The 27,590-nt window shown below is 42.7% G+C and overlaps 1 protein-coding gene across 6 annotated transcripts in view; it reads right to left on the bottom strand.

Moving 5' to 3' along the window:
• The window catches only part of PTPRT (protein tyrosine phosphatase receptor type T), a 438,156-nt gene that overhangs the window by 200,965 nt on the left and 209,601 nt on the right, over window positions 1–27,590 (bottom strand). For all 6 annotated transcript variants that reach the window (XM_079321668.1, XM_079321670.1, XM_079321671.1 and 3 more), the window contains exon 7: window positions 25,836–26,129. In XM_079321668.1, the coding sequence (XP_079177794.1) occupies window positions 25,836–26,129 (294 nt within the window). The remainder of the gene's footprint in view (window positions 1–25,835; window positions 26,130–27,590) is intronic.

Raw genomic sequence — 27,590 nt, 5'->3', positions numbered from 1 at the left:
TAGCTAAGCACAAAATTCATTCCTAGTGTTTTTGGGTGTTCCAGCATTTCTGAGGTGAGTCCTGAGCCATTCTGAACAACACAAAACACAGCTATGTGAGAAATTCCAAGATGTTGTCTTTTTGTATGCTAAAATAGAGCCTTAAGAGATGTTTCCATCTCATTTTTACCAAAATTATGGGTCATTATATAATGTTCCTGGAGTAAAATACTTGCTAGGTCTTAGTCTCTCAGTGGCCATATTTCAGCAGAAGGCAATTTAATTTGTATTTGGCATTGTGGAATGCAGATCAAATCTTGGCTATAAAATGATAATTAAGCATTTGGAATTAATTGCTATTATGGCCTTGACATTTAAACTTGTCAGTTCTCCATTAAAGACTGTTATAGCTGCTTCAACCTCTCTTTCCTTATTTATCTCTTCTCTACCATGTTTTTTTCCTCAATCAAAGTAAAACATTTACAAACACTTCCCAACCTACACATTCCCTGGGATATCACTGCACACAGTTTGCTGCAGCACTGAACACATTCTGGTTTAAGTTCCTTCCATGCTAAACAACAACAGATTTTAAAACACCAGGTGAATCCAGCCCTCTCAAATAAACCTTTAGGCAGCACAAATCCAGGTTAAAAAGCTGGGGAGTGCTTGAGGCAGTTTCAGGGATGTTATCCCAATGCCATGTGATTCCCAGTGAACAGACTGCACTACATGTGACTGGTGGCTCTCAGGAGAACTCAGGAGCCTGTAAATATCTCCTGATGGGAGCACCTTTAGCTGCTGCTGTCCCCATTGCTCAGGCAGGCTGTTCCTCTCAGCTCAGCCTGTTAGCATAGAACTTGCCTGCTTTAACAAGCCAGGGATGATTAGTGAGGCACAACAGGGACAGAGTTTGTTTCTCCAGACATTTTATCCTGGGTAGCCTCAATTTTACTACTTTGCAGCATCGTAGTGAGCAGAGAATCACAGAATTATTTGGGTTGGAAGGAGCCTTAAAGATCATCTAATTCGACCCCCTGCCATGGCAGGAACACCTTCCACAGTCCCAGGGTGTTCCAAGCCTCATCCAGCCTGGCCTTGGACACTGCCAGGGATCCAGGGGCAGCCACAGCTGCTCTGGGCACCCTGTGCCAGGGCCTCAGCACCCTCACAAGGAAGAATTTCTGATATCTAATCTATATATCCTGTCAGTTTGAAGCCATTCCTCCTTGTCCTGTCACTATCTGATATCTAATCTATATATCCTGTCAGTTTGAAGCCATTCCTCCTTGTCCTGTCACTATCTGCTCATGTAAAATTTGCTCTCCATCTTTTTATAAGCTCCCTTTAGGCACTGGCTCTAAGATGTCTCCAGAGCCTTCTCCAGGCAGAACAACCCCAAGTCTCTCTCCCTGTCTTTCTAGGAAAGGTGCATTACCTGTAATACATTCTATGATTTGAAATTATTTATGTGATGCTCCAGAATTTACTGAAAGCCATCCTTGCAGATTTTCACCTCAAACTTCAATGAGATCTAATCATATGAACCTGACATGAACAGAACTCCATGGGCTTGGACAGAACCCTGGTTCACTTTCTGCTCAGGGAAATCCATTGAAGGACTGATACAGGATACTGATACTGAAACAGGAACACTATACATCAAATAACATATTTTCCATATACCATATTGCATCTGTTGCTATTTCTCCCTAATGAAACTGCTCCCTTGTACCCCTCCTCGTCTGTCCTTTCATCACCAGGTGAATCCCAGCCTGTGTTCAATATTCATTCCCTGCTGAAATTTCAAGCTTTTCACTTTTCCAGACCTGAGGCTCTGTCAAGCACCATTTTGGTCACTTGACTGTTGTTGTTGTTGTTTTGTTTTTTTTTTTAAATAGAGCAGGATATACCACAGGAAAAATGGAAGTCAAAACCAGCTGCTCCCAGATCTGCAGTGCCTAAATCCATGCACACATCATTGCTACCAATCCAAACTATCTCCAGAGAAACAGCTCTGTCAGGCCCATGGGCTGTCAAAAACATCATCTTCTGCAGGATCTGCACAGCTACAGGCAGGAAATAGGGCATTATTTATAGTAAGTGGCAAACCATTACTAATTCATTTATATTGACTGTGAAAACAAAACAAGTTATGACATTCAGAGGACTGAGCAGCTCAGTTCTGGAGCAGTTTGACATGCAGTACCCTGAAAATCTTTGACAATTTTACACACTGTGAGAATGGTTTTCTAGGATAGGTACAACAGCAGGACATTAGTGGCAGAGGGATGTGCTGGTTCTAACTATTGCTTTATTGCTTTTTCAGACTCTTTGTTGCAGGGCCCATGCCTGAAGTAGTGAAACTTGTTGCCACTCTTTCCTGTAAGAAATAGAAATACCAACACTATTTCGAGAGTCAGCCAAAATTCTACTCCTGCCATCAGCAACAACTAAATCTTTCTGCATGTAAACCTAGCTCAACATCCTCTGTGCAACAATATTACTGAAATCAGGAAGGGAACAAACTCCAAAATAGTGTTCATTAGAAGAACACTGGGAGTGCTGAATACACCCAGGTCTCTGAGAACAGGAGTTGTAATTTACCCTGTCACAGACAACAGGATGACAAAGTTTTACAGCAAACTCAACTCGTTTACCCTGTTCTCAGCAGTCACCACTCATTTGAAACACTTCCTCAAGTCCAGGAGCTGGAATTTCCTTAAAAGTGATGAATGCTCTCAATTATAACAACAGGCTGATGGCTCCTGCAGGGCTGCTCTGTAATGATGAGCAGCCTCTACAGGGCTGCTCAGGGTCAGTGGGCTACTGCTCTCCTAAATATTAGTCATGATGATTTCAGGTATGAAATACAAGGCTAATGAATCCTGCTCTAGGTGCTGTGTACCTGCCTGCTCAGCAAAACTGATATTAGCCCATTACAGATTGTTCTTTTCTAATGGCAACATTAGGAAATTCTGCAAGGTGACTGGAACACTGAGTGGCTGGGGATAGTTTCCACCTATTATTATTTTTCACATCACTCTGCAGAGCTTTAAGTACATGATAAAACTTCACCAACAGTCTCTGAGGTCAGGATATCTTTAACTACTCATTCCTATGAATGTTTCCTGCAATGGATACAAACCCATGTCTTGTATGTTTTTTGTGGCAGGGATTCCTTTTTTTTTTTTATTGAAAAATTTTATTAGCTTTCATTCTTTGTTGTTCTCCACTTTAAGGTACATCTTTACTCTCCACTGACAAGGCAGAATGAAGGAAGTATATCAAAGCTAAGGAGTTATTTACATGAAAAATGCCAGATTTGAAGATCTCTTATGTTCCTTTAAATGGAATCTTTTAAAATCCAGTGTATGCAGCTCCCCATTGAGTAAAAGGACCTCACTCCTCATAGAGCTGCTCCTCAGTTGTGTGTGATCCACCTGGGAGCTCAGGCAGTTCACAAAGGCTGCACAATAGAGTTAATAAAAAATGTCTTTCCCTCTGAATTAAAACTGCACAGAGAAGGTTCATGAAGAACAGCGTAGGGAAAAGAATTTGCATTAATATCTCTGGAGCAGTTCTCCCTGCAGGATGTCCTGAGGAACAACAATCCCCTAACAGGGTGACCATACAGTCCTGCTTTTTATCGCATTTCTCCTCATCCCCTGACTAAGAATCCCTGATTTATTCTGCAACTCTTTCCCTCATCACTCCCCCTCTAACACACACCAACAGCTGCTACTGCAACATTAAAACACCAAGGATGAAGGAACTCAGACTCTGGACAGAAGAATGAGGTTTTTGAGCAAGAGAACAAGGAGTTAAAGATTCCTGTTGAACAAGACCTGTGATATACCCCACTAAAGGCCATGAGTAAATGAGTAGAATTAGTCACTGAATAATTCATGTTGGAAGAGACATTTCCACGTCAACTGATCCAGCTCTCTATCAAATGCACAGCTAACTTCAGTTACATTCAATTCTGAAATTCAAACATATCAATTTTTTTCTCTAGTCCTCATACTATACATCTCCAAAGTTATGTGGCTCCATCTTTAATTTCACAACCATCACTTCTCTCGGGACCTCACATCCATGATCTCATGGTCCCAGCAGCCAAAGCTGCCACCAACCTCCAGAGTCCAAAGTGCTGAGGAGCAGCTCCAAATAAGAATCTGCTTCGTCTTGGGTTGCAATACAAAATGTGACCAGAAATGCATATTCTATCATCATCTTTAAACCAGCTGGGCAATCATCTTTATCTTTCCACAGCCCATCCTCCCTCCAGGAGATATCATCTGCTGCTGCCCCATTGAGTCCCAGTGCATGACTGATAAAATTCCATCATCCCACTGGGAGATGCTCCAGCCAGGGCAGGAGCCAAGCCTTTCCTACCCAGAGAAAAACTGAGATTTTGGACACCAAGACAACCTTCTTTCCAATGGATTCCAGAGGAAAGCCAGACCTTTCCACATCATCCCTGGAGCTTCAGAGGAAACTGCACCTTCTCCAGGAGCACTGCTCCAGCTGAACCACATCTGCCACTGCAGGAGGATGCAGCCACCATTGAATGGGACTGCTGCCACCACCCTGACTGACTGACGGGTGTCAGCTTGGATTCTGACTCTGGCAGTGTTTTTGGGATTGTTCTTTCTAATACTGTATTTCTATTTTAATTTTCCTAGTAAAGAACTGTTATTCCTAATTCCCATATCTTTGTCTGAGAGCCCCTTAATTTGAAAATTGTAATAATTTGGAGGGAGGGGGTTTACATTCTCCATTTCAAACAGAGGCTCCTGCCTTTCTTAGCAGACACCTGTGCTCCACACCCTTTTTGGCTCTACAACCTGGAATGATTCTTGCTGCACTCCAAAGCCTCTTGGAGTGCTTGGATCCTGCCATGCTGCCCTACCAGCAGTGGTGATTAACTTTCTGCATGGAAATAGCTTTTCCAAGAAGCTCCAGTGACCCACAGGCTTCCAGGAGACCCCAAAAACACCTTCACACCTGCCAGTGCCCAGCCCAGTGTGATCCCATGACCTGAAGCCAGCTGGAGACAAACCTTCTTCCCCATTTGTGCTGTGCTAGCACAGAAATGCAACAGACACTGTTTTCTTTCACAGGCATGCAGGGGAGGAGGGGGGAAGATGGCCTTTTTGTTTTACTCCCCAAGAAACCACGAGAATCCAAGTGGAACATATGGTGCTCATGATTTTGGAGAGGGGGAATCTCTCAACACCCTCCTCATTCCTTGATGTCAGCGAGATTGCCAGATTCTCCCTGTTCCCATTCACTCACACCAGTTGTATTTTTTATTTAACTTTTTTTTTTTTTTCAGACCTGAAATTGCCTGTATGAAGTTTTGACAGGCTTGACAGCATCATGTGTCTTCCAAATCTTTCCAGCACAAGCAAGAAAAAATAAGAAAAAATGGAAGTGGAGTATTACTTTGTGACTCACTAAGGAGAAGTCTGTATGTAACTCAGCACAGTGGTTTGGCCAACTCATCAAACTTTTATGCCAAAGCAAAACTCTCAGGACTCTGACCTTCTGCTCTGCAAAAAGTAGGGAGGGCTCTTGACTTACTTTTTGACAGTCCTCCCTTAGAAATGAAAAGAACTGCCTTGTGCAAACAGAATTCAATTCCGAAGGATGATAAAATGCCAGGGGAATTAAGAGAGGTTTGACTTTTTGTTTAAAATCTAATCTGGGTCTGGATTTGGAGCAGAGAGGTTTGCTGTCTCTTGTGCTGCTCCCTTCACCACACAGAGGGCAGCTTGCAGCTGAACACTTCGTCCTCTTTGGAAAACAAAGCCAACCCATGGAGCTGATCCTGGAACCCCGTAAGTGATTTTACACAGACAGGTTTCCCATGCTCAGTGGGCAGCAGGGTGATTTACAATGTTCCAAATCAGCACAGATCTCAGAAATGGGAAGTGCCAGGTTAAACCTGTGAACAACCTCGAGTTCATGACACCACACTGAGGTGGAATCATGGAACAGTTTGGGGTTGGAAGGGACCTTAAATCTCACCTTGTTCCACCCCCTGCCATGGGCAGGGACACCTTCCACTGTCCCAGGTTGTTCCAAACTCCACTGTCTATCCTGGCCTTGGACACTGCCAGGGATCCAGGGGCAGCCACAGCTGCTCTGGGCACCCTGTGCCAGGGCCTGCCCACCATCACAGGGAAGAATTTCTTTCTTATATCTACCCTAAATTTCTTCTCTTTCAGTTTGAAATCAAGGTACATCTATTCAATATCATGTCCCGGAAATGCAAATTATTCTTGTCAGGTGAGTGAAAGCTTTAGGAAGACAGAGAGATAAGGAGCCTCTCCAGGAAATATGAAGATTAACTGATACTAAACAGAGAACTCAAAGCATCCTTCCACTTCATTCCTTTCACTTTGACTTCTCTCTTTAACAATACACTCAGTAATTAATAGACTATCATAAAACAATTCACATAAGCATACAGTGTGTATTTAAGATGCCTAATTCTGTTTCACATAGGGGCCAATGAGATTTTAGTACCCTGGGTCAGAATGAATCCAAGGTTTACTCCAAAGAGTTTAATCAAATTTTCAGTGAAGGTTACTTTCCAGGTGAGGTCACCTTTTCAGCATAACACAAACATTGATATTTTTAACGTGAAGGACAGAGGGTGAAATGGGAATTGACAGGCAGGATTTTGAGGTCCATGCTGCCTGGGATAACAGCAGTGGTGCTGTCTCATGACTGCTTCCTGATCCACATAAAACACAGCAGATCCATCCCACTCCAAAACCAGCAAAGGCATCATCCCAGCTGCTGCACAATTTTACCCCCCTGGCCATCTAAACTGAGGATAATCTTCCCATAGACAGAAATACAAGCACTCAGCCCTCCCTGATGTGAGCACTCTGAATTGTAATAACTGAAAACCTTTTTTCTCTGAAGAAAATAAAAAGTAATTAATAGCTAGTGAATCCTTGCAGATATCTATCCTAAATTAATTATTACCTTAACACACTGTAAAAGTGTTTATGTTCCTCAGTGCTAAAGAAAGTAACAAGCAAGCAAAGGATTCTGCAAGTCCCACAAATCTTCCATGACTCGGTGTATTTAATAATGGTACCTCACTTCAATAAATAACACACAATAATGACTCCACTAATATCATAAATAATTTTTTGCTACCCATCTATCTGCCATTACTTAAATGTAGAAGTGAGATCTATGCTCTTTTCTTTACAATTGCCATTTCTCTTCTTCTATTTAGAAACAAATGTAATTACTTCAGCTAGAGAAGACAGAATTACTTCTACAGCAGAGTCAAAACATGCATCAACACTCATTTTCTGTAATTATTTCACAAGCAGCTCTGCCTGGCATCTTTCTCAAATGAAAGGACTTTTCAAAAGGCCTTTGGCTACTTAATGAGTAGCACACAATTATGGGCACAATCAAAGAAAAAAATTTAAAGAAAAAAGGAGAGGTTCTCGCCATTCATTTAACCTTCTTCTTTAGTGTCTGCCTTTAAGCACAAAACAATGTCAGAGAACAACAAGAATGTCCTCACACCCTCGTGTGCCTTCCAGGAGAACCAAGAACCACGGCTGGGATATAATTAAACCCTCTCTGTATCCATGTTTCCCTCCCCAGTAATTCCATCAGAGCACCTTAGCAAGAGTGTCGTGATTAACCTTAAATCTTTGTAATTATCACTGATGAGGGTTATTGCCCAGACAAAAAAGCCACACACAGCTCCCAAGGGATTTAACACAAAGTCAGGGATGGGAGCTGGACTGTTGGCAGAGGAAAAGCCCCATGGATGCTTCTGCTTGGATTAGCTGCAGCTTTGCCTCTCCTGTGCTCCAAGGAACAGCAGAAGCTGAGGATCAGAGGAACAAAAAAGACACACGGAGGAGACAGGCTGTTCTTGACAACCAGATTTCTCTCTTCTCTCATCAGACTTAAGCCCAAATAAAATGTGACATGAGTATGACAAAAGGTTATTCCCCTTCCACAAGCTTCCTAAAGAAAGGAAGTGCAGGAAGTCCACACTCCCACACAAATTCATCACCCTCTGTCACCCAAAGCCTGACAACTCTCTTTTTATGAATTAAAAAGAGAGCTATTTTAAATTCAAATAAGGTGGCACAGTTATTAAGTTATTTTCATACTCTTCTGCACTTCCAGGACAGACTTTGAGTCCCCTCACTTCCCATCTAAAAACTAGATGCTTTTAAAGTATAGAGGAGTAAATAGCACACTCAGCTCCTCAAACCACTCACCTGAGTGATGCCAGAGTGATCAGTGCCACAGAAGAAAATATTATAGAACCATAGAATGACAACAACCTGTAGACAAGTGACAAGAAAGCTGAGCAGTGCTAAACTCCCAGAAGTAAAGAGCAAAGAAGTAACTTCAGGTTTAAGTAGTTTTAAAACTCAGTTCATAGCAAGATTAGCATCAATTTTGTGGGGAGGAAAAAAATTAATCTTCTAAAGATAAATCTGGAGAATCATGGATGGCTTGTAAAATGGTGTTGAACAGTTTGCCATAAATTTAAGGGATATTCAGTGCAGCAAGATTCCCAACCCAGATACCTAAGCAGAACAGAAATTTGGATACTTCAAGAACTAAAGATGAATTTTAATGACTGAAGAGAAAATTGAGATGGGAAATTGCCTTTCAAATCTTCTTCCACAGCAGTTAATGTTTCAAACTGCCACCTACTACACAACGAAACCTCATTTTGTCTCATCTTGGGATGGCAGAAGCAGTAACTGAGAATCCATGTGAGAACCTGCACTGCATTAGAAATGTGATAGTTACTGCCTGGCCCAGGAGTCACACTCAAAGCCACATTTGCCACAGGTTTTATTTATGACCTTATTTTTAGAAGCTAGGCCAGGTTACTTAATTTCCCTGAAATGACTTTCCCTATCCTATGCAGGGATAGGGAGGATTTCTAATTAGGTTTTAGTGCCTGTTCAGTATTTAGTGTGAATAAATGCCACAACCTGCTGACCCTGCAGTGAGTTACAGCCAAAGAGCCAGGAAAAGAACTCTGAGTTCAATGAAACACAATGCAAAAGGCTAAAGGTCCTCTGAGCAGCCTCTGGGCCACAAAAGCCTGATCAATAAATAGAAGCAAAATGGCAATAAAAGCATCACTGCCTGATTCTGGGACCAGAGGATTGGGACAGTCACTTGAGTACATCTTTGCTTTTGCAGAGACACTGCCCTGTCCCCTGCCTCGAGCTGCCCCTCGTGCCAGTGACTCCTGGGAGGAACCTCCTTAGGCAGAGCACCTTCATTCTGAGCCCTGACCCCAGCCAGCTGCCCTGGTTCTGGATCAGCACCCAGCTGAGTCTGCTCTGCTCAGTGACCCACACGGCCACCAGCCACCTGCCATGGCCACCAGTTATCTGTCATGGCCATCATCCACCTGCCAGGGCCACCAGCCAGCTGCCAGGGCCACAACTCACCTGCCAGGGCCACCAGCCACCTGCCACGGCCACCCCTCACCTGCCATGGCCACCCCTCACCTGCCATGGCCATCATCCACCTGCCATGGCCATCCCTCACCTGCCAGGGCCACAACTCACCTGCCATGGCCACAACTCACCTGCCATGGCCATCATCCACCTGCCATGGCCACCAACCACCTGGCAGGGCCACCCCTCACCTGCCATGGCCACCCCTCACCTGCCAGGGTGACCCAGCAATTGCTGATTAACACAGCCAGGGCTGCTGCATCTCCCTGGGCTGTTAAAGTGACAAACTGGTCCCCTAAGGAAGATCAGCTAAACTGAAATGCAACACATCAGCGAGTGCCTGCAGTCCCCAGTAGTGACATGTGTGTCCCAGAGTGCTGAGTGTCAGTTATGTCAACACTGAAGCCAACACCTTCTTCTTCCCCTCCCCCTTCCCAAATGTGCCATAATATTTACTGCTACAATATCTTCCCCCATCAGCCCTTCTCCTATGGAGTCTAATTAAAATGAAGTATTGTAACACACAATCAACACTTGCACAGTATTGATGGAGACTTGCAGATGGTATTAGGAAGAAAACAGCTCCTCAGCACTGATTAACACTGAAAGCTTAAAGAAGTTCCTCTGTTTTCCACGTGGTATGTCAAGCTGAACATTTTGACAACAGGAAAGTTGCACTGCTTCTTCTACACTTTAATTACATCAGTAGCACTTCACACTTGAACACCAGTGCTTAGAATTAGGCAATAATTAGGTGATTCCTCTTCTTTCATCTTCTACTTCAGCCTCAGCCACACTGAGCACAGTAACCCTCTTCACACTTCAGTTTTAGATGGCAATTTCAGGGTACAAATAAATAAATGTTTACACTGTCTATATGAATTTGACAGTGATCCTCTGAGGAAGCAGGGGTTAGAAATGCCACTGAAGTGAACTGCAAGATGTGGGGGTTGGATTCTCTGCTCCAGATTTTAATGCTATTGGCAAAATAATGATCTTAAAATGTTCCATGCCTCTTTGTGTGTTTAGAATCACAGAATGGTTTGGATTGGAAGGGACCTCAAAGACCTTCTCATTCCAGCCCCCTGCCATGTGCAGGGACCCCTTCCACTATCCCAGGCTACTCCAATCCCTGTACAACCTGGCTTTGGACACTTACAGGGAAAGTTTCCTTGCATCTAATCTAAACCTGCCCTCTTTCAGTTTAAAACCATTCCCCCTTGTCCTGTCACTCTCTGTCCATATAAAAATGTCCAACTTTTCCAGCCATGAGTGCTGGAAAGTGTTTTCCACCAAAGTGCTTCTCCCAGTCTGTGCTGATATCAATTAATTAGGATTGGATCAGGGGCTGTGAGCTGGGACACAGGTCAGGTTCCCAGGGCACAAACACACAGGGTGGCAGATTCTGTGGGAAATAAACACAGATACACACAGAACAAACACCAGTTCCTCTATGCAAGGTCCTGCAGAGACAAAATGTCACCAACTTACATTATTACAAATGATACATTCTATGGGATAAAATAATGAAACCCTCCCCAAAGCTGCTTTTAAGCAAGTGACCTGACTTAGTTGTATAATTGACACAATTTACTTGAAGGTTACTTCTCTCTCCTAAAACAACTTTTCAAATATACATCATCAGGCAATTTTCCCCCCCAGTTAAGAAACTGTGTCTAAGGAATGAAAAAATGGCTGAGTGATTGTTCAAAAATAGCTTAACTCACCATGCAAGTTTCTAAAAACATTAATTAAAACCCAAAATTCTTACACAGACAACGCAACTTATAGGATGAAAAAAATCCTATTCCACAGTGCCTCATCCTCCTAGGACAATTCCTAGAATCTGAAGGCAGCAGGATTCACTACCCACTTCACACACCAGTCCAAGGCAAACAGGCACTCGACAGCTGAAAGCTGGGACAGCACTTAAAGGAGGCAGAGATCTGAGACTGTGCTTTGAGGGAGGAAAAGCTCAGCTCTTATTCCCACAGGACAGAGCACCAGCTCAGCTCTGAAATTCAAATACTGCTTTTTCAACAGATGAGAGATAATAAAATTTAAAGAAAATAAAGGAGACAGAAGTGAGAGAGATGATAATGTAAAAGTTGAACAGGAGTCAACTCAGCATTGCTATATCCACAGTGATCTTGACAGCATTCCTAATATTCACTGCTGCTCCCCTCTAAATTGAACTGTACACATTGAAAACCACAAAAACCACCATACACCACAAAAAACCAAGCTGCCAATGAGCAGTGCTTGCTGAAAGTCCTGTCAAACCTCCCCTGGTGGATGTCTCCAGTGTGGTGCATGCTCAGCAGTGTAGGACATGTAAAGCTCTGCACATCACACAGACTGGAACAGATCCTGAGGCTCCCACGCTTCTCTTCCAGCAGACATCACAGAGCAGGGCTCCCTAGATAGTCTAGAGTGGTATTTTAGTGTAAGCAAAGCTAAAATTGTAGCAAGCTGTATAATTTGGTGGGTACCTCTGGAAGAAAGCCAGAAAGCTCAGAGGAATTTAAGCTGAGAGTGATCAGCAGGAGCCACAGTGCTGTGAGTTTCCTGAAGCTGCCAAGTCCTTCTTGGTGCTCCTGGTGCTCCATGGGGACCTCTGGAAAAGGCAACAGAGCTTCTTCCACCTCCCTGGGGCACAGCAGGGAGACTAAATGCAGGCAGTGGGGGCAGCTGCTTTATCAGCAGCTTTTTGAGGCTGGAGAAAGAACTTCCAGCCAAGTTCTCAGCCAACCTCAAAGCTCTGGCTCCACATTCCACTATCTGACTGTCCTGGAGCTGGACATGAGGGAGAACAAGGAACAGACCCCATAGTGTTGTTTTAGCAATCTGTCCCCACCTTCAACCCCTTAATGCCCAATGTAGACATGGAGCCACCACCCAGCTAAAATAAATTCCCATTTTCCTGTGCTGGTGTATCACAGGGAAAGCTGCCAGCTGTCCAGAAAGGTTTTCATCCTGAGGAGAACAGTGCAGCAGACAGGAGAACACAGACCTGGAAGCAGTTTTGCATGGAGAATGAATGAGTGATTTGTGCCTGACACTTACTGATGAAAGGAAAAGCAAGAGGAAAGTTTAAATACACCAAAAAATCCAGACCACATTTCATGAGAGTCCATGAATACAGAGTGGGGAAATAGCGGGTTGGCTTCTGACTCTGGATTTTGGAGCTCTTTGGACCAACAGCACTGTAACTCTCATAAATATTACAAAAGCCAAGCAGAAAGGATTTTTAAGGATAGACCTGTCAACAGAGCCTGGGAATCACTCAGCTTTGCTGTCCAAAATGTGACCACATCAGTGCTGTCTCTGTGCTCTGAATACACAAGAAGGAAACTTGCAGTGCTGTGAAGGGGCCCAGAGCATCTCCCAGTGTCCCTGTGTTCTCAGGAGGGAACAGAAGGAGTGCTGCAGGCTACAATTTGCTACTGCAGCCCAACTCCTTTAAGGAAGACAAATTTGAAGGAAATGCTGAGGGTGATATACCATTACTACCCTGTCCTTAACCCTGGGGACAACCCGAGGTAGGGTTTGTTTCATAAAGTCTTAAAGGCATTTGAGTTTAAAAGCATTTCTGGCTGTCAACACATTCAAGTGCATGATCAGAGGCAATGGCATTCTGTGACTCCGGAGCAAATCTCTGCAGTGTGCAAGGCCTGTCCTCCTGTGCTGAATACAAGGCATTTCTGCATGATGCTTGCAAATCTGTAACTCAGGCAGCAGTTTAATCCCATCCTGCTTTTCTCACCTAACTCTTCTTCAAGCTATTCACCTCCAGTGGGGACACACAAACTCATCTGTCTGGGTGGGAATGGCTGGGTTAAGAGAGGGACTGTTAAGATTTGCTGACAGCTGAAAAGATCTGAGCAATCCAGTTGAAAAGGGTTGAAGGGATAAAAATGATTGTGCCAAGGGGGATAGTTAACAGGGGATGGGTGCTGCATAGAGGGAAATACATCCCTGAGGGAAGAAAAGATGTTCTACAGGCACCAGAGGTTACAGAGTTGAGTCACAGAACACCAGCAGGGCTTAGGCTGGAAGGGTCCTTAGTAATCATCTCTGCCATGGGTGGGGACACCTTCAAAAAGTTCTGAATTATTTGTGAGGTCCTTTTTCATACCATGAATGAGGGAAGTGTGCTGGAAAAAACCAAACCTTTCTACATGTTCTTCCAAATACTCAAGCCTGAGTACTCTGTACAAATTTAAATGAAGACTCATCCCTTTCCCACCAACCTCATCAAGTCATGACTTCACAGGAAAGAACTTCTGAGCAGAAAATTCCATTTTTGCACAAAAGCAATGTCCAACATGGTTGTGTCATAGACAGGTCAGAGAACCTTCAGTTATTTTTGGTGGACAAAGAGTACATTGCACAGAACATATATAGATTTTCATAATTTTCACAATCTTGTAACTGAAAAACTGAGATCTAGATATATTCTGAGTTTCTACAACTCTTCCAGTTTCCCTATAAAATAACCTACCAGCACTAAAGCAATTTAGAACAGAATACACATCCCAACAAACAGGGCTGCTTGAAAAGAATTTGAGAGGTTTTGCTACAGAATAAAAATAGCCCAGCTCTTATTCTTTTTCTTTTTTTCCTTTTATGCTCTGACATTGTACCTTTAATGATGTTACCTTTGCTTAACACACCTGGAGCACAGACAATGCTCTGCCCTCCCCTCTCTCAGGAACCAGCACTTGTTTTTAAATCTTCTCAGTATTTCACTGCCAAGGGACACCCCTGGGACAGAGAAAAGGCCAGAATGACAAGCAGATAATGATTGTGCATTCAGCACACAGGTACATTCCTACAGCCTAAAGAGGACTTCAACAAGGTAATGTTACTTCCAGCACAGGCCACCACAATCAGGTTTGTAGATTATTTCTTATTATAAGCAAGAGCATCTTTTACACTGGGACAGGCAGAGACAAATAGGGACAAATTATCATTCACAAATTAATTAACCAAGTCTGAAACCCCAGGAGTGCTGACACCAACCTGTGAGCCTCAATCCCACGAGTGCCAGTGAAAATTCTCTGTAAATGCCTGATGGGTTGCAGCATAACACACCAATAGAATATGAAGCACCTGTTTGCACAGAATCTGCTTCCAACTCTTTTAAGCTGAGATATTTGCTTCTGTTTGGAAATAAGTAAATATTTGCTCTGCTGTGCCAGCTGGATCAGGAGAAAGCTCTCAACTGCCTCTCCTAGACAGGAGAAGGCTGGCAGAAGGTGCCTATGTGGAGTTCACATACACAACATTAATTGGAAGCAACAAGTATTGAAAACAGCTTCAGAACAGAAATGGGAACAACAAAAGTAGATACAGAATTCATTTTCACTCTACAGATCTTATGTCAGGTACTGCAAATTTCATCTTTTAACTCTGTGGCTCCTGGTTCCTTTAGAAGAGCAGGACAAAAACCACAATCAGAAAAGTTGAGTTTTCACAAAGGAAAGGGAAGTTTTATACCTGAAACTTGTATGAGTCCCCTGTCTGATTCTGAAGGAAAAGATAACACACATGCTGAGATGTGATGGGAATCAGTGTTTACAAGAAACTTAACTCTTATCACCTGAAACCCATTCCATCACCAGAGAGCAAACTATAGAATGAAAAATCAGCACTTCAATCCTGGATTTTAATCTACAGCACCTATCAGACAACAAAAAAAACACATTTATGCAATCTTAGAGCAGCAAATACTTTGTATGAGCTGCCATAAGACAGTTTTAATTCCATGCAAAATAAAAAACCATCACAACTCTAGAGTTGCTTTCAGGCACAGTTTCTTTCATGAAATGGAATTCTTTCTGTCCAGGACAAAGAACTGTGTGGATCTTTATACAGAGGAATGTGTTATGAATGTAAACATAAACACTATACCAAAGAGACCTATGGAACAGGGGGAAAGCAGGTGGGAAGATTTATTACCTAATAGGTGAAAAATAATCCATCTGAAGGGGATAAAACCAACTGTGAAGAACTGATTTTATACAAATATGGCAGTTCATACATAGCATTGCCTTTGGTGCAGCATTCCTTGTCTTAAATTCAGCATCCCAGTCCTCTGCCTCAGTCCCTCCTCTGTTAAAACAGCCAACTTCATGCCAACAGTTTATCTTCTTATTACAAATGTTATTAAATAAACTTATCACTTCAAGGCTTTATCTTCCAAGTGGTGGAGTTCCTTGATATATAATCTAATCTTCCAGGCTCACCAAAGATTTTTGTCAAACTTCATGAATTAACAAATCAATTTCTGGTGGTTTGGATCTGTTTGTAAGACCTACTTCCCTCCTGTTTTTTTGTTTTGTTTTTTTTCTTCTCTAGGGAATGCTAGAAAACATCTCCAAGTGCCACAGGGAGGAAATGATGACGTTCAGGCTTTCAGATTTTGTTATCCTGTGAATTGTGGTCTTATTTTCAAACCCCTTCTGATGGTCTCTGCACTAAGTTTTTAGTTTAATAATTTGAAGGATTATTGGCAGCTGAAATAAGGATTTGTGGATCTTGAGCAAAATACATTGTAATAACAACTGTCAGACTGATTTGGATGCTCAGGCCTCTAAGTCTCTCCAGCAATATTGAAGTACTTTGATGCAGTCACAGCTATGGTTTGTACTTCAGTATTATTTCTAAAGTCATAAAATATTCCACTGCTTCACATTAAAAAACAAACAAAAAAAAAAAAAGAAACCCAGAAACAGCTAAAGTAAAACTAAATAAATAAAAGCCCAAAGCTTTTAAGCTTTTAGCTTATGAAACTAAAAAACAAAAATAAGTTAAAAGGAGTTGAAAGCATTTCCTTTTCCTCACTGTACTCAGTTGAATAACAAATAATTAAAAGGGTGGTTAAGTGTTAAAACCCCAATCCAGGCCCGTGGCTGTGGCAATCAGCTGGATCACAAATCCACAGCCTGGGGAGACTGGGGGTCTTTGCTTCCCTCCTGTGTAATGGGAGCTGGGAAGGAATCCCAGGACTCCTCAAAGGGGGATGAGAGTCCTGCTCTGGGTTTGTCATGTCCAGGTACTGCCTTTAACAGGCAGCAGAAATGTCATGGACAGAATAGGTGGCTAAAAATGACTTTTAAAAGTGCATTTTCAAGCTGAAACAATATGAAACTGTTGTGCAGACAGACAGACACGCCATTGCAAACCAGGCTCTGTACTCTCATGCTCCATCTGCTGGTTCTGCAGCACCATTTAACCTGTTCCTTTGTGTCTCCCCAGCTGTGCAAAACCCCTGCTCATCTGGATGAGTTGCCAAGTGTTAAACAAGAAGTCATGTTCATCTCAACATTTCAGAGTCTACTGGGGAAAAATAAAAGGGTAAAATATTTATGACAAAATGTAGAACAGCTAAACATGTAAGGAAGAAAACTGTTCCTAAATGTCTTGCAAATGCCTCAGGGTTAAAAGCCTTAGCATGGTAAAAATGTACTGCTCTCTTCCACTTTGCCTCTGCCTGCCTTTTGTACTCTATGTTAAAGCATCCATGAAAGCCAATTAATGTGCATTTTATTCTTTGAAATGTTTAAAATTGGCCACTTTCAGCATATAAAGTCTCAGCAGCTCTTATTATTTGAGTGCTTTTCAAAGCAGACTTGTATTAAAAACACATTTGAAAATGAAAGTCATTGATGTTTCAGCTGCCTTTGGGAAAGCAACAAGAGAAACACAAGCAGGAAGCAATGCTTGTCCCAGGACAAAATGGGATCATGACTATGCAAATCCTGAATGGATGCTTTGCAAGGATGGGTTTGTTATTGATTTTTGGGATGAGTTATGGCACAGAGGAAGTAAAGCCACCTCCCTCAGGCCCTCCTGAGCCTCAGCTCAATGGGGAACACACACCCAGCATCCTCCAGCTCAGCTGCCTCCCACTGCCTGGGCTTGTCACACAAAAGCCACAGCTGGAAGTGATCATCTCATGCACCCTCACAAAACCAACACAGGCAGTAATAACATGGTAATAAGGGATGAGAGTTTATGAAAGATGCCTCTTAACTGGAGACTAAAAGACACCATGCAATTTCAATAAAATTGCTTTTAGCAGGGGACTGAGTGACAATTGAGGAAAAATGCTTGGCCTGTTTTTGCAAATGGTGGGGCAGATTTTCAGTGGGTGTAAAATGCTGACTTGGGCAAAGCAGTGCCAGGTTTGCACAAGCTATGGAGTCACATTTTTAGGCCCACACTGGAAATACCCTTGAATTGAGAATGCTGAAATGAAGCTGCACAAGCAAGCAGGGAAGAAGTTATTAACACATGAAATATTTGCTTATGTTTCTTCCCTCCCAGTACAATTTTGTTAAGAAAGCTGAAAAGAGGAATCACACAATTATCCAAAAGCACACAAGAAAACTCAACCACCATTGTGTTGTGCACAAAAAACCCAGCTCCATGACTAACCCAAGGTAACACAGCAGCTGAGAAAATTTTGGTTTGGTTTCTCTGGGCACCACTTGTGTCCAGACTCCAGCATTGAGTATCTGCAATCACTCACATGGCCCTGACCTCATACAGAGCCTTCATGTGTACCCAGCATATTCACACAGAATCACAGAATTATTGAGGTTGAAAATACCTCCAAGCTCATTAAGTGCAACCTGTGGCCAATCCCCACCCTGACACCCAGCCCAGAGCACTGAGTGCCACAGCCAGGTGTTCCTGGGACACTCCAGGGATGGGGACTCCTTGGTCAGCCACTTCCAATGTTTAACCATCCTTTCTATGAAGAAATTCCTGCTCATCTCCACCCTGAGCCTCCCCTGGCCCAGCCTGAGGCTGTTCCCCCTCATCCCGTCTCTGTTCCCCGTTCCCAGAGCCCAACCCTTTGCTGTCCCCTCCTGTCAGGGAGCTGTGCAGAGCCACAGGGTCCCTCCTGAGTCTCCTTTTCTCCAGGCTGAGCCCCTTTCCAGCTCCCTCAGGTGTTCCTGTGGCTCCAGACCCTTCTCCAGCTCTGCTTCCCTTTCCTGGACACTCTCAAGTACCTCAAGGTACAGAAATGCATCCTTGAAAAACTGCAGCAAAAATCCAGTTGGTTTGTATTCCCTCCAAATTTGATTCAAACCCATTTTTCCCTTAGAAGAGCAGTGTGCACACAGCCGGTGTCCAGCTGCCTCACATCTGTAACACCACAAAGCCAAGCTGGCCTCGAGGATTCTACTGAGTCCAACAAAACAGAATGGGGTTTTGTTGGTTCTGGTTTAGGCTTTTTTGTTTTGTTTTCTCCTATCTCCTTTTCTATTTTTGCCTCTTCAGATTAAGAATAGCTGTTTGGGAGGAAGCCTGGACAGAGCTCAGGAGACAAGGAACATCAAAAAGAACAGTGTCCTAAATTCAGCTGGTGTGAAAGCAAGAGCTGGGAAGGTTCACTTCTTTTGGGAGAAGTTGTGAAATCCCACCATTAGTGAGAACAGTTCTTGGCATAAGAGCCTTATGCCTTTCTGGAAGTTGTCATCTTCCTGACCAGCCTGCCCACTCCAAAAATAATGATAAATTCAAACCACATTCTGGAAAAAAACATTAAATTAAAGAGCAACAGCACCAGACAGAAACAGGGTGATGTGGAAATGAATAACTAGACTTCCCCCTAATAAATCAAGATTAAAATAAAACATTTCTGGACAAAAAAAAACACCTCTGCAGATAAAAACACTAAATCCCTAGAATTTAAATCCATCGTGAGCAAAATCCCTCTGGGGGAAAAAAAAAATCTGGACCAAAGCACTATTGTGGCTGGATTTATATTCAGAACTGTATTTATGCAGACTAAGATAAGGGCAATCAATCCCCAGGCCTCAGGACAAAAAGCTGATCTTCTGCAAGGATCAGGATAAAGAAAAATCCTCACCATATGTCCCATGGTTAAAGGCAATAGGGGGCATGCTTTGGGAGACTCAGGAATGTTTGGGGATTGGTCAGTGCTGGAAACAAATATCAGATTTATGGCACACTGATGTGCTCCAGCAGTAAATCCCAGCCTCCCCTCTGCATGTTGCTGCTTTCCCACACACAGAATTTAGTGCCTGTACTCAGGATGGATCACAGCCTCACACCAAACCATGGATGCTGTCAGCTCCAACAATCCAAAAAAAGCCATTTTCAGGAGTCCTGGATTCCCTCAGTCTCTCCAAATGCACCAAGCACTCTGCCCCCCTTTCACCATTTCATCTCCCAGATTTTTTCTGTCTCATACAAATTGTCACTGTTATATCTCAGATAACAGACCTGCTCCTTCTTTCAAATCTTTTCCAGTAAATAATTCACAGATCCAATCTATCCTCCATTCTTTGAAAGAAAGAGTTGCCTTTCCAGGGCAACCACATTGCTACAACCAACACAGACATAACTTGATCCTGGGGGTTCCTCAAAAATATGCTTTTTGCCTGGGAAACCAGGTGTAACTTGAAGAGGAACCAGAAATACATTTTTCATCAAGAAATACATCACCTTTTCCTTTTACCCCCCCCATGTTTTTCAATTGTTAATCAAAGTGTAGGTTCTGTCTTTCTACTTTGACAAAAAATAAGCGAGGAGGGGGAAAGAATAAAGCAGAAATCAAGATATATTTCTCTATTTAATCCATTTTGCAGGGAAAAATCATCATCTTGCATGCAAAGGGATTTAATCCGTTTGGATGAAGCCTCTATCCTTGAGCAATGCTACCAGGCTGTTTCCAAGCACAAACTGGGGATCAAGGATCAAAATGAAGGAATATTGTATTTCTGTAACTCTAATCCCTCTGGCTGACATGCCAAAGGATATCTGAGGTGGAATGAAATCAGAGTTTCAATCAAGGCAGGGAATGTCCCTAGAATGGGTAACAGTTTCTCAGGCTTTGGGGGATCCACAGACCCAAACTCAGCCCTGAGGCTGCCAGAGCTGCAGGAGTTCCAGGACAGCACTGCCAGGGATGCTCAGAGTGGGGTTATGGGGTGTCTGTGCAGGAACAGGAGCTGCCCTGGGTGATCCCATCCAGCTCAGGGATATTCTAGAATTCGATGATAAAGAATTCTCCCCATCTTCTCCATTTAAAGTTACAGGAGACTGGAGCCAAGAGTTAAATTTAATATTAATAGGGGAAATGAATGCATCTTTCAGCACAAGGCTTAGAGTAGCTCCAAGTTAAATTAGTCTTTGAATCAGTGATTTCAATAATATCAAAAAATCAGTTGTACAGAACACTCTTTCAAATCACTTAATATGCCTTTTGTGCAGTGCTTTGACTTGTAGATCTGAGTTTTAATTTTTTAAAATTTATTATAAGCTTGAGAAAAAAAATGAAAGCAGCAGTGTAGCAACCTTGAATCATATTTTTTCAACACTAACATGTGTAAGTTTCCTATTTGGGAGATATCACCTTAAAATTAAGCCAGAAGTGGTTTTGAACTCACACTCACTGCACATGCTTGTGGTTGTTCAGTTCATACATTCATAGCAGTGTGCAAAAACCAGAAATATTTCTACAAATTTGGAACTATTCTCTTAAACCAACAAGAAATGGCAAAAGCTGCTTCCTACTGGTAAACTTCACTGGATTTCATGGCAACAAAGTCACATGTTAACAACCACCAAAGGGAAAAGCTTTTCAGCTACTTGGCAGCATCACATCAGACTGAATGATCAGATCATTTGCATTTGTATCAGCCACTGTCTCCAGACTATTTTTCAAAGGAGTAACAAATTCAGCCACATCATTCAAGAACTTTTATTTCCCTAGGCCTGCACCAAAAATTGAGTATTGATCTTGACAACTGCTCCTTTTTGCAGGAGTTAAATCACCCTGTGCTGACTAAGGCAGTCTCCAGCAGCTTATCTGAAGGGAGAGGCTGTGTGAGCCACGGGGATTTTTCATGAGGACAAACTTCTGATGGTCACAAGGCTGTTCCATGAGGAATCATTGCCATGTGTTCTCTGGGGGGAGATGATGGGGTTTCTCAGCACTTTTTCTCCGCTCCCATTCCTTACCAAGCAGTTCTTCTGTCAGACTAGAGAGTTTCCTTCTTCCAAACCACAAGATTATAAAGCTATCCCCACTTTACAAGTCATTTTACAACCCGCTGTCATCATCCAACAATTCCAACAACAACATTCAATTCTCTGCCAAAAGGCAGGGAATTACAAACTTGTAAAGGCTGGAAAAGCCCTCCAAGATCAGAGTTCAACCATTAACTCAACACCACTAAGCCATGCTCACATCCACACACCTTTTGAACACTCTCAGGGATGGAGGGCTGCCCTGAGTAGCCAGTTCCAGTGCCTGACAACCCTTTCAGTAAGATCCAATTTAAACCTTCCCTAAAACAACCTGGAGCTGTTTTCTCTCCTTCTGCCACTTTTTCCCTGGGAGTAGAGCCTGATCCCCACCTGGTCACAATCTCTTTTCAGGGAGTTTTAGAGAGGGAGAAGGACCCCCTGGGGCTGCCTTTCTTGAATCTCAACAGTTAATGAAGATCAGACAATGTTCTAAGGAAGCTAAAAGAAGCAAATGTTCCAGACAGCTTTTCCAGACAGTATTTTAATCGGGAGTAAGAATTAATCATAAAGAAAGCATTTACTCTGTCCCTTTATTCATATTCATTTAAATATTACTCTTTGGCCTTGTTTTTCATGTGAGTTTGCCCCACTAGAAGCAAACAGTTTTCAGATGAGATTGCCTGTATGATGATGACCTCAAAGGCAACTTTTCCCTTTTTTCCATCCACCAGAGCTAAAAACAACTTTTCCCCTATTCCGTCTTTTCTGTGGAAACTGAAGAAAGGGAAAAAAAAAACCAACAACAAAAAATAGAGGAATAGTCAATAAGCAGAGAGGAGAAAATAAGCCTCAAGCTTCCCAGAGCACACTCCTGTGAACAAAGGGCATGGAATAAGGATTTTTAAAGCACTGTTTATCTATAGAAGGTTGCTAAAAAGGCCCCACACTTAGAGAACCAGTGCTGAATACTAGGCACTATTGGAAAGTGTGTTCAAACACTTTATTCTAATCCTGTTCTCTCCTCAACCTATTATTTAGGAGATAAACACTAATGTTTTATATCTATCTTTCTTTTAGCCAACCTTCAACCCCGTGTCTGGTGTTAACCTTAAACAATCTCTCTCTTTTCCCCATTCCCTGCTGAGCAGCTCTTCCCTCTGACTGACACCTCACTGTGCCTCAAGGTCATTTCAACTTTTCCTGCCCCAAGTCACAACCTATCACAGTCCATGAAAATAACAAATTCGAATCCAAAACACAAAACCTGCAACAAACAAATCATTTGTGCAGGGTTTGCTGTGTTTTCTGGCAGTTGGCTTTTCCTTGAAGGAGGTAAGCTGGGATTTACTTTTCAGTATGATTTCTATAGGTCAAATATTAATTAAATCTTGTAATGCTGTCCTGTAGAACACCAAAAGCATCACCAGTGGGATAACACATCTGGGCACACACAGCTAACAGAAATTCTGTTTATCCAGTTTAATATCCAGGGGTTTTTTATCCAGTTTAATAAAAATTCTTTATGCTCATTTAGAGCAGGACTTTCCATAATTATCTTATGGGATTTATCTAATTTAAAAAACCCAAACCTTTCAAATCCATATAAACACCTTCCACTTAGTGTGATAATCTGAAACTACTGAATGATTTTGGTAGGAGTTGTCATGATGTCTGAGCTCATGCTGGAGCATCCTGGCCATGCTTTTGCTCTGATGCCAAGCTGAAAGTCAAGAAACACACAGGAAATGAACTTCTGCTGCTTGATTTGAAGTGCAAGAGAAGCATGGTCGTTCCCAAATCCTTCTCATTTTCATCTCTAAATAAGAATCTCATTGCAATTTATGCTTAAATTGAAGGGCAGCAATTGCTCAGCCTCCCCAGAACAAAAAATATCCAGTCTCTATGTGAAAATATCCAGTTTCTATGTGAAAAGAGCCAGGGAAGAGTTTTCAGTTACAAGGAATATTGACTTCCCTCTCTTAGAAGGTTGCAGCCACTTTCTGTTTATTGTTACTCATTTCTAGCAATTTCAATAAGTAAATGCTTCTCCAGTACAGGTGATATTCTCTCCTCTTACTTGTGCCATTAATTTTGTTACATTTGTGGGTTTAATAAACACAGCACAACACCAAACAGTGCAGTAAAACTGGGCTGCTCCAATCACCTGCATATAAATGTGTAGGAGTTTGGTACTTCCCTTGTGCTCAGGAAAAGTAAAGACAAAGTAAAAACAACCAAAAAAATTCATGTAAGAATGCAGCATCACTCATCCCTCAACTATTTAAAAACCCCTCAATTTTCCCTGATGTCATTCATTAGGTACTCTTAGGAAAATCAAGGCAGCAGAGCTGTTTTCTCAGTTCAGCACATTTCTGAAAACCTTCACCATGAAAGTTTTGTGTAATTACCCTCAAAAGGGTGTTTTGAAGGAGTTCCACGAGGTATGAAAATTGGAATAATGAGTTGCATTTTCCTGTCTATCATTTCAGCTGGCATTTGGTGAAATTGTACATCTTCAGCTATTAAGTCTCTCCCTTCCTCCTGGTCCACGCTTAGATCAAGATCATTACAATTTCTTCTACCCAGTGCCCTAAACAAAACATAAATGCCATTGCCATCAATCTCAACAAGGCCTGCATGACAGCTAACATTAACAGAATGACCTTCTCCAGTTAGATTTTCATTAGTAAAATAGGATGGAAAACAGAAAGTGCCTCAGCTTTGCCAATTTGAACAAATTATCCACGTCATCCTTCTCAGTGTCAGTCGATACCAGAGCAGGGCAGGAAACTCAGCAATCTGGGACACAGGACAAGACATTAAGCACAAAGTCAACTTTTTTTATCTTAACTCCTGAATTAAGCTAAACCCAGCATTTTTAACTGGTAATGCAGAGAGGTTTGAAAGTTTGGCTGCCACAGAGAGTTGTGACTGCAAAGTGACAGCACATGAACTCCAGACCAAATCTGAGCACATCACATTTCCATCTGCAAGTGCACAGTCCCAGGCCAGGCCTGCAGACAATTCTGGTGAATTTGACACATTAGGGAAGGAGAAGGAAGCCAGAAGGTGAGCAGCAGAACATGTGCCAACTTCCCAAACAGGCCAGAGCATCATCCATCTCACTTCATGCTTTCCACAGCTGCAGCAAAGCCTTTAACATCTGTATTCTACTAAAAGAACAGGTGCTGAACCAAGCAAATACCTGCATGTCAAGGCCTTGTGCTCAGATTTATTCATTTTTAACCAAATCTTCTCAAAGGGGGCACTAAAATGTTCACTAATTTACAATCTTCATAATAAAGGATGTGCCACCCAAAACAGCCTGTCAGGCTTCCCCTCTTGCTAGAGAAAGAAGATGTTGCTGGAAGTGTTCCTGCCATGAAGTGGATGAGGAACACTAACATTGCACTGCTTAATCTCATCCTAGGATGATTCTGGGTGTTCTGAATGCCTTCCTCCCACTTCAGATGTGCTGTTTGATCAGAAAGAGTAAGAGGAAACAGAATGTTCTTATAAGGTTTTCCCTACTTAAATCCACATCTTGTAAACCACTAATTTGTGGGGAGGGAAGGAGGGTTTATAGCAAAAGGAGAGCAGCCTTTTAGTCCCTGTTCTTTGTTCGTATCACAGTAAGAACCTTGCAAAAATTGCAAAAATGAGAGAAAATTAAGTTTTGTGGTGGAAAAAAACCTGTGAGGAAGAAAAGTGCTTTGTTCATCCCCTTGCCAGGCACAGGGCTTGCTTTCCCTTAATGGCTAATGATTAATGTATGACAACAGGATGAATAGCCAATATATCTGAAACATGAGCAACACCATCCATCAGTTTTTCATGGGAAGTCCAATATGGCTTAGAAAGAAAGACAGACTACTTCTGCTCTGGATCAGATTGATCCATTCCAACATGAAAGAGAAAACAAGGCTGCTGCACAGTGTTTGAACACAGTCCTTTGTCAGAAATGAGGAGGGGAATCAGTTCCATCAAATGGAACACAAAAAGGTATTTTAAAAATTAAATGTTTCCTCCTTCACTGCAGTGCACTCAAACTCATATTGGTGTCATATTGTTAATAACCACTGCAGATCCACTATCCAAGAAAAACATAAATTTTGCTCTGCACTTTAGAGGTGAAAATTTTATCACAGCCTGGTGTTAAGAACAACTTTCCTACTGAAGGACTGGTTGGAAAAAACATTGTTTGCCTGTTCCAACAGAAAGAAGCCTCATGCTGCGGCAAGAGTTCATCAGATAAACCACAGGCATAAAACCCACAGCTCTGAAACACCTGGCTGGATATTCCAGGATGTATCCAAATGGAGGCTATCAGTTCAGCCATTTGCTCAGCCTCACCTGCACACTTGGTCCTGGTGGTGAGGGGGGGCCCGGGGGGCCCTGTGCCCCCTTCCCCGGGGCGCGTCAGCAGCACGCGGATCTCGTACTCCACGTCAGGGTCCAGGTGCCACAGCTTGTAGTTGGGAGAGTCCACGATGTGAGTCTCTGCCCAGTTGCCCGTGGTGGTCCTGTACTCCACCTCCTTCAGGATGATGGGCCCGTCCCCAATGATGGAGTTGGCATTGGGTTTGATCCACAGGTACGTGGCTCCCACGGCCAGCAGCTCCGGAGGGGCGATCGGGGTGGGAGGCTCTGGGGACAAAAACAAGCCACAAAGAGTCAGAAAATGCAAAGGCACAATTCCCCCTCTCATTTACCAAATCTTTTATAAGAATTTAATCTGTTACTGGAAAGAATTGGGCTTGGGTTTTTTGGGCTTAAATTTCAGCCCCCTTGCACTGGGGGTAGTGTTACCGATTGAGAAACACCTGTGAAAATACAGGAACCACAAAGCAGCTTTCTGTTTTAAAAGTGTCTTTTGGATCATCATGAGATTTATACTTGCTCCCTCTTTTAGGTATATGAACAACAGCATTCAGCAGAATCTTGCATGGTGAGGAAAGGGGAAAGAAATCCTAAATAAAGACAACAGAGTGTCCCTAGCACAAGCCATGAATAAAAGGGTTCCAGCTCAGCCCTTCCTCTGCCCTGACAAAGAAGAATATCCCAGTCTCTGACTGATGTGGTTCAGCCAAATTCTAATGCTTAAGATGACACAATCAGCAATGAGAGGAAAACTCAAATCACTTATTAATTTTCTGATCTTAACCCCCTCCAAAAATAGAGAGAAACAATAGGATGTTTTCTAATCAAAGCACTGGCTGAGACAATATTAGCAAATTTAAACACCAGTGATCTTCCCATGCCCAGCAGCCAGGATGCTGATGGAACTGGCTCTAAGTGGGGCTCTTGGTAGCTTAGAATTAAGAAAACTCCAAGGCAACAGTGAATTACCACCTCCTACGGTGTTTGATTGCAAAGTTTGCTCAACTTCATGAGCAAAGTACTCAAAAAAGCCTGCATGAGACCTGAAGAGTGCCTGGGTGTTTGAGGAGCAGCATGAGGAGGCAGGAACCAGCTATTGAGTACCACCTCTGTGAGAAAGAGCAAAGCAAGCTGATAAAAGACATCTCAGCAGCTCCCTTTGATGGAAGCTACAAAAAAAAAAAAAAAAAAAAAAAAAAAAAAAAATTCTACAGAGCTCTGGCTGCCTGCCTGATTTTTATTATTCTTTTTTCCCCTCCCTGTCAGTGTAAATAACACTTGCATTCTGGAAACCACATGAATAGCATACACCTTGTGGCTCTGAAAACCTGAGCTGAACTCTGCAAGATTATGAGCAATTTCCTGAATCTTGCCTAGCCTTCCCTCTGCCACACTATAATATGGTTTGCCCTCAGCCCAGAGGACACAGACTCTATTCTCTCGTGAAATGCAGGTCACAAATGAGAATATTTTTATCAAGAGGGGCTTAGAACATTGGCACAGGTGCTCAGAGCAGCTGTGGCTGCCCCTGGATCCCTGGCAGTGTCCAAGGCCAGGCTGGACAGGGCTTGGAGCAGCCTGGGACAGTGGAAGGTGTCCCTGCCCATGGCAGGGATGGAATGGATGGGTGTTAAGGTCCCTTCCAACCCAAACCTTCCTGTGATCTCAGAAAAAGAAACACAAAAATGTTACAACAGAAGAAATTCAGAGTTCAGTGGGAGCCATTCT

The sequence above is a fragment of the Erithacus rubecula genome (assembly GCF_903797595.1).
Source record: "Erithacus rubecula genome assembly, chromosome: 18".
NCBI lineage: Eukaryota > Metazoa > Chordata > Aves > Passeriformes > Muscicapidae > Erithacus > Erithacus rubecula.
Note: the sequence above shows the minus strand (reverse complement) of the source record. Positions and strands in the feature narration are given on the sequence as shown.